This window comes from Haplochromis burtoni, unplaced genomic scaffold (assembly GCF_018398535.1).
Source record: "Haplochromis burtoni strain Fernald_Lab_line unplaced genomic scaffold, NCSU_Asbu1 Contig_31, whole genome shotgun sequence".
NCBI classification, from domain to species: Eukaryota; Metazoa; Chordata; class Actinopteri; order Cichliformes; family Cichlidae; genus Haplochromis; species Haplochromis burtoni.
Window position 1 is genome coordinate 2,144,030 of NW_024582392.1, and position 8,345 is coordinate 2,152,374.

The window sequence follows — 8,345 nt, forward strand, 5'->3', positions numbered from 1 at the left end:
CTGACATATCTAATACTAGAAATACTAATCTTTATATACTTGGTTATTCCCTTTTTATATTTCAGTTACTGTTAAAACCAAACTCATACTCTTACCTTCTTCTGCTGCATCCACAGATCAAAGCATTTCTTATGAACCACATTTACCGTGATGTTCATTTTTGTAATCAGTCAAAATGTGGAATATAGTCTCACCACGTGGTAACATGATAGAAAAATGCTGTGGGGGTCACATGTAAATCTTTTTGGGCACCAGGAGTGTCCAAACTAAAACTTACAGCACTGCCAATCTGGAGTGAACCAAAGCTGTGCACTGACAGAAAAACTGAAACCTACAATCGCATTCCTGCAGAAACACACTGCAAACATGTAAATGTCAACAGTAACACTGCAAGAAAAAAAAAATAGCATCATGAATATTTGTAAGCCAGTTACAGGCCGGGTGGTAAAGTGAGCTTTTAGGGGCCATCAGTACATTCAGCAGGAAGGAGTGGATAATGCTCTCTCTGCTCGATTACACTGTATGTCTGACATTTAGCTCAGGTTTCTTTAGAGACCATCCAGCATTGGCTCAATCCTTGAAAATAAATATCTGTGGACTGGCTGCTGAATACTAATCTAATGATAATGCCAAAGCTCCAATCTAATGTTAAATAATACATTTGAGGTTTCATGGCATGAAGTGGGAGGACAAAATTAGATTTTTTCCCTTTCTGTGAATGATACAGATAAATTTGAAAACACAAAGGGCATTTTTATGTGCTCAAATTGCTGTAAGATGGCTTCCTCTGGAGGCACATATGAATCCCTGCTGGTCTGAAATTGAACCGTGCACAAGCATTTTCTCCTACTTCTGATCTAACATTTTGATTTTCAGTTTCACTGACTAAAATTGAATACAGTCATGCATTTGTCAGCGAAATGATAGTTTCATACCTTTACCTGGCCTCAAGATAAAACCTTTTGGAGCTCTAAAATGAAACAGCCAAATGAATAAAGGCACGATTCATCTGGTATAAGGAGGCAAACAGAATCCTACAAACTGCAGCTGGATTTGCACTATTCAGAAAATAACTATAATTCAGCTTTAGCAGTCACATTTTTATGTCTATTCATGCCCTTTAATTCCAAGATCTGAATCACTGGTTTCCCTCACAGGCCAATACCTCCCTCTCCTGGCAGAAATCTCCACCTCCCATAGACAGCTGACTAATAACAAAAGTGAAAAACCCTTTTGCTCCTTTTGTATTTAACGAGGTTTCAGCTGCAAACAGTCAGCAAGTTGATTTCAGCTCCGGTGGTCGGTGGCTATTATGTTTTCACATGTTGTCCCTGCACTGTTCTCAAGCTGCCACTCTCTGTACTGGGGCTGAATGCACTACTCCTGTCTCTCTATGGAGTCCAAAAAAGCTTTTCAAAGAAAAATATTTCATTATCACTGGAAACTGTGCGACTCTTCTTCGAATAGTACCCCCCTACCCCAAACTGCTCTCGAATGACAGTGTGAAGTTGTACCACACTTTATCTGGCGCCGTTTGCACAGGACCTAGTTTATTTTTAGTTTCTGCAAGAAAACGTTTTAATAGCTGTACTTGTCTTTAGACTTGCATGTTTCTCAAGTTTGCACAGTAACATCTACTATCACTACATCTCATACGCTTCGAGTCACAGGCATAGTTTGTTTAAAAGGTTCAGTATGCTGGATTTATAAATACTACTTTTTGTCATATTTGCTCAAACCGTTGCTATGTTCCAATAGTATGAATACAACGGAGATCACCTCATATGACACCTCTTGAATACCATTTGCAAGGATCAACCATGCCTGAATGAAAACAACCAATCAGAGCGGCACCTCCAACACACTATCAATAACTACTTGTGCCCATGCAGAGCAGCGCCTCCATGTTCAGCATATGGTCTCACTCAATCTAGTGCAGTTTCTGTGGGAGAAGGAGAAGTTTCAGAAATTCATAGGCTGAAAAACAACAGGCAGCAGTAATGAAGTCTCTGCAAACAGCTTGTAGGTGCCTTATCACCACCTTCTGGCAGTAGTACTATATTATCTTCTACCAGGCACCCATAAAAACAAGGGAAACAAGGGAAATACATAAAGTTTTACTGATTTTAATATTAGATAAGCCTATCCCAGCTGCCTTAGGGTGAGAGGAAGGGTACACTCTGGAGAGGTTGCAGGGCTAACACACAGACAAAGACAACCAGTCGCACTCACGTTCACACCTATGGGCAATTTAAAGTTTCCAATTAACCTTTACCCACTAACTGCATGTCTTTGGACTGTGGGAGGAAGCCGGAGTACCCAGAGAGAACCAGACCTTCTTGCTGTGAGGCAACAGTGCTAACCACCGTGCTGCCCAAAATTACACCGTGATGTAATTTAATATTTTAATAGCCAAAAAATCTCACTTACAAGCCAATTGTAAGCAAGATGGCTAAAAGACACTGTAAAAACCTTATAAATGAACTAAAACTATCAACAGAATTCACAGAAGCTTTGACTTTATGTCCACAACATGTTTGTTTTGTTTGGAACAGATAAGTGAAACTTTCCTAGTTATACAGGAAATTGGGATGAGGAATTGGTGGGAAAGAAAGGTTAAACAGCAGCATCCACTATTAAAACACTGCCCTCTGGGTGGTCAAAGTTTTCTTTAAACCTTTAGATGCTAATGACAAAAAGTATCTTTATAAAAGACGACAGCTTTAAATGTGGAGGAGCTAAATCAGCTTGTTTCCGACAGTGAAGAAACTGAGCAGCTGCACCAAGGTCCAGTATGAGATAAATAATTTCGACCATTGAATTATGTAAAGCTACTTTAATAGAGCCAAAGAATAAACACAGAGCTAGAAATGACCACAACACATTCCCTTAAAAAAATGCTAGCAGGAAAACAAAACAAATTAAGATAAGCAAAATGAGCCCGTTTCCCAAAAGCACCTCAAGGCCAAGCTTATTGGATTATCCACATCAATAACAAAAAAAAGTTTCCCAAATGCAAAATAACTTACAGACATTCTTAGAGATACTCAAACATTGAAGTCTGCCTTCTGCTCTGGCTGTGAAAGGCTGCAGAAGGGCCTGGGAGGGGTTTTAACTGCAGCTTTTATTGCTTATGCTAATTTCTAAGCCCTGTGATGATCTTTCAGAGACACAGATGAAAAGCAGCTATATTTTGTACGACGCCCATTTTCTCTTTGTAGCAAATTAATGTAATAACATGAAACAGAATCAAACCGTAACCGGCGATTGACACTTTTAATTTGACTTTTCTGACTAATAAAACACTTTTTTGTTTTGTTGAGTGTCACGTACTTGCACGAATGACAGGAAGATGTTGATAATAAGTGCTAAAATGCATATATTTATAGAAGTGCTGTGACTTAATCTTAACTAATTTCCTAAGGGTGTTGGTGTAATTTGGCAACAAGCAGAGAAAGCCATTGACAACTGCACTTGAAGCTGTGTTTTCTCACTGAACAATCACAAATGTTTCTACAACATTCAAGCTTTTTAACTGATAACTCCATTTTTATCCGCCTCAGAAAATGCTTTCAGAGACTTAGATTATCAGGAAGCAGGGCCAAGATCTGTGAGAGTGTGAGCACACAAAGACCTCATTTTCTCTCTGAACACGACAGGAGGAAAATCCATTTTCTCAATCAAGATGAATTTCCAGTTTTCAATTCTGATTTGAACATTTGATTGGAGCTGTAAATGCACTATAATTCAGCACAGAGATTTGCCGCAGGAAAAGCAGAAACAAGTGCCTGTTTTAAGCCTGAAAAGGCAGTTTTTGAAAGATAATCTTCAAGGTATACAATGGCTGCAACAGGCTGAGAGGACTCTAGCACATTAGCTGTTGTAAAGAGGCACCACCCTGTCTATAGATGCCCTGCAAATGGGGCATTTCTTTGGCTCTTGCAGGGCCTCGTAGCACTGGCTGCAGGTACACACATGACCACACTCTAGAAACACGCAGGAGCGATCCCGGCTCAGGCAGACAGTGCAACTGGTGGGGGATATGCTGCTTTCCTCTATGTTAAGTTCACGCAAACGCTTCCTCTGTTGTTCCTTGAACTCCTCAAGTATGCTTCTCTCCTTCTTGCTCTGTCTGCGATGCATGTATTGCTTCCACAGGATGTAGAGGAGCGTGGAGCAGGCAGCCATGCCGAACACAATCGCCAGAATCCTCCAGAGTCTAACGCTGGTCCCCTGCTTCCGCAAGAGAGACTCGTAGTCCAGTCGAGTGAGGAAATAACAGAAGCCCTGTTTGGGTGGTTGGAGCTTAATCAGGTTGTTATCCAGGACCAGCTCTCCGACTCCTGTGATGCTGTCACCCACACGCAGCATCTCCTCGGTTTCGTGGATGCCTTTTGGTCGCTCCCCGCTGATGAAGTGACCAATAACACTGGACAAGGATTGGACTGTGGGGTGGAAGTTCTCGTAGGTGGTCTCCAGATCCAACTCCGCTGCATCTAACGGGCGTATAACTCGGACTGTGGAAGCGATATCGTCATCATGTGACCCGAGGGCAAAGGGAACTGTGTTAATGCGCTGATGGATGATTTTCTCTGTGCTGTTCCTGTGTGGAAACATTACATTACATTGATTTATAATCACTATCCATGCATCAGAAAACAGCAACAGTCCAAAGCTCAGCTTATAAAGACAAACAACCATATTTTGGGCTTTTTTTCTTTTTTTTGGATTATTAGCTCTTTATTTAAGCTCCAGTGTATTTTAAATAGTTTCTTTGCATGACAATAATAATCTCAGATTATTCGGCAATTTTCTTATAATCAAATTATGTAAAACTGCCATATAAACATTTTTCAAAGCTTTTAAAAGAATCATTTAAAAAGATATTTAAGAGTTTCAAGTGCGAATGACTTTTTAAGTCATCTTTTCTCTGTCTTGTTTTTTCCGACGTGTATAGGGTAGATTTAATAAGAAGGATATAGGTCAGTAATGGACAGTCATTGCTTTTGCCTCAGCCTGTCAGTCACTGCTACATAATCTGAGGACCTCATGCGTTCTTTGCACACCGCCTTTGTAATATGCAATGACCTAATGAACTTGAGGCAATTTTGGGAGATTCAAGCTGGTATTTTTTTCCACAGTTACTGAAAATATTCAATTACTTCGGCTGAAAAGCATGCACGCCCAACACTTGTTTTAATGCACTGCACTTTTATCCCTTGTACAGATGCTTTGTATGCTTTGGACAAGAGATATCTGAGTGTGAAGGCAAAACTGGATTTTACTAGTCGATCAACACTCCTGCCCTCACCTGTGACCATGACATGTGGGTAGAGACTGAAAGAATAAGAAGATCGTGAGAATAAGAATAAGGAGAAAAGCTTTCTCCGCTCTGACTCTCTTAGAGACAGGGGAAAAGAGTAGAGCTGCAACTCATCCTCAATGAAAAGAGCCAGTTTGAGGTGGTTTGGGCATCTGACTAGGACGCTTTCTAAGTGAGACATTTCAGGCAAGTCCAACTGCGAGGAGACCGAAAGGCAGACCAGGACATGGTTGAGAGATTATGTCTCTCAGCTAGCTTGAAAGGGCATCTCTGCTTAGACTGCCACCCATACGACTCAGTTAAGTAGCAGAAAATGGATGCTGGGACTCACTAAACAGTTGGCAGCAGTTTTTCTTTTCCCTGAATATTTGGTCATGCCTGTGAAAAAAAGTTATTAGAGAAGAAGGTGACTTCAGCATGAAATAAGCTCAATTTAGTTACCAGAGTATTTGGCTCTTGAGTTGTTTAGCAGGCTGCTGTCTGCGTCAGCGTTACCATCTGCTCTCCCTCTAACTACAACACTGACACAACTGTTTTTCCCAACGGCGAAACGTCAGCACGTAATCCTGTTCTCCATCTACGTTTATGAATGAATTTGATAACTGCATGCCATCATTAAACCAAAAATCACTTAGCATAAATAGTTCCCTGTTTTTTTAATTAAAAAACAGATGTTTAGTGTGGAAAACAGAAAATGTTATTTATTTCAGCTGAATAACAAAACATTCAGACTGTCTGTAAAAAAACATATTTATTTAACCTCTTACCAAATGTGAGTGGTGCGGTTCCACACCATCTTCTCCTCCTTCAGCGTCAGCCTCTCAATGACACCTTTGCAGTTATCGACAAACTGGCTGTTTAGTGTTTCCTTCACAGATCTCACCACACCTGCAGTGTGCAATAAATAAGTGTCAATTATTTTTCAGGACTCCCAATAAAAATAAAAGTTACTTTATTTAGGTTTTCCGCACGGCTCAGCAAACCTTCTATGACGGCATATGGGATACATCTTCCAGGAGTTTCAGACAGGATGGTTTTCAAATCTTGGTCATGGGAGACTTTCTTTGCTTCCTGTAGAATAAAAATAAATATATACTAAAAATGTAAGGAATTTTCACCCTGCATATGATAAACAGAGAAATGCAGAAATATGTCTGACCTTTAATCTGGCAACTATTGTAGCTCTGCTTCTGTAAATGGAATAGAAGAATGCGGTCAGAGCCGAGCTTGTGGCTAAAACCACAATCTGTGCCGTTGAGGGCTTCCCACTGGAGTCCATCCTGAAATCTACAGCATTGAAGGTCGCTGTGAGAGAGGAGATGAACACATCAGGAAGTTATCATTCATGTCAGTCCAATAGGCCACAACTGTCAGAGTTTGACCTACAAAGTAGTTCCTGGAACTCACTAAAAGACACTTTAGCCACGGAAAAATGATCAGCATTGTAATATTTTTAAGCACACTGAAGATGAAAAGAAAATGCATAGATTTCTGTTGAATAAAGCAACAGACTCTTTGCTTTTACTTTCCACAGTCCGATCAACCACAAATGTTGGAAACTGTCCATTTACAAAGCCACTACAAAGTGCAATTTCCATTTTCTGCACTTAGACTCCACAATATGGACACCCTACAAATAGTTTTGACTGTGCAGCAGTTCAAACTACCAATAAACCACATTTACTATGAGATTACAAAGAGCAGGAAATCCTCACAACTCAAAATTTTAAAGGAATTTTCCGCCAATCAATCTCAAAGGTCTTGTTTGTTCTACCAAAAATCTAAACATATTAAGTTTATACTCATTTTAAATATATATTTAAAAAATAAACAGAAAATATATGACTTGGGAGTTCAGTCCTGAGCTACACACGTGGTGGAGACTGTCATGTCCTGTGGGGCATGGCAGCTGCTCTGTGGGAGAGAAGGCAACTCTGCTGAGGTGGTGGAAGCTGCACAGAGGATGGTTGGATGCTGTCTTGCCGCCGCCACCACTACAGACATCTACACCAGCAGACTCAGTAAGACTGCTGAACTCTAGTGGTCCCAGCCAAAGGTAACACCACTTGTGTCTTTGAACTATACACTTTTTGTTTTTATTTATACTAAAGAACACTGTCAAATTGTTTTAGGGTGCTTGCTTCTGTTTCTTTTCTCTCATTCTTGTTGGCTTTTAACCAGGACCTCGGCGAAAAAAATCATTTCACCTCATGTGAGTATGTGTTGCAATGACAATAAAAATCCGTAAATATATGCAGACTTTCGCCACTGCTGTTGCTAAAAATCTACCGAAACAGGAACGTCAGAGCAAAGGTTGCGTGGCATCTCGTTACAACTTAGAGCAAATTTCAAACAGGATCATCTCACAAATAAAGCACATTGAAACTACCCATAATTGAATGCGTATAGATAAATACTTTTGAAAAAGTCACGTCTGCGGCTCCCTAATGTTTTGCTTTTCTCCTTTTCATATCTAAATGGACTGGAAACCGCTCACAGCTTAAACGGTAAATATATAGTTTATGGTTACTCCAGTCTGGACACTAAAATAGCCCCCATTAACTAACACGACAAGCAAGTTAGCTTCAGCAAACACAACATTACTCAGTGCTAACAATTAAATCATCAGCTTACATGGTAATATCAGTCTTTGTGAGTAAATATCCTTTCGTTTAAAGCGAAGTCGTTAGCTGGAGTGTTGACTAAAGTTATCATTTCCTTCACTTCCTTAACTGACATTACTAGCTAGCTTGGCTAAATTAGCAGTTTGCTAGCTATGCCTTGACTGGAAATGAAAGGACGGCTGAGACATTTGTTTGAAATAAGCTGCAGCCGTCACATAAGGAGACAACTAAAAGCAGCTTTAACGGACTGTCCAGCCACACATTTACACTCGATTTCCTGTCAACAAACCTGAAACAACAGCAGTCTCCACAGCTAAGCCAACACCAACACCGGGAAAGACACCGACGTGCACTTTGCCTCCCCACCAGTAGATGGCAGTGTGGCAGCGTACATCTAT

The 8,345-nt window shown here is 40.4% G+C and overlaps 1 protein-coding gene across 2 annotated transcripts; it reads right to left on the bottom strand.

Moving 5' to 3' along the window:
• Positions 1–2,821: 2,821 nt before the first annotated feature.
• Positions 2,822–8,345, bottom strand: mul1b (mitochondrial E3 ubiquitin protein ligase 1b). Of its 2 annotated transcripts, none has more exons than XM_005918871.3 (5): positions 8,237–8,345; positions 6,483–6,628; positions 6,307–6,394; positions 6,091–6,211; positions 2,822–4,603 (listed from the first exon to the last, which is right to left on the bottom strand). In XM_005918871.3, exons 2-5 carry the CDS (start codon positions 6,600–6,602, stop codon positions 3,874–3,876), a joined length of 1,059 nt encoding a protein of 352 aa, XP_005918933.1. In that variant the 5' UTR covers positions 6,603–6,628; positions 8,237–8,345; the 3' UTR covers positions 2,822–3,873. The 2 variants fall into 2 exon arrangements, with proteins under 2 accessions (XP_005918933.1, XP_005918934.1); XM_005918872.3 differs by lacking the exon at positions 8,237–8,345 and adding an exon at positions 7,958–8,216.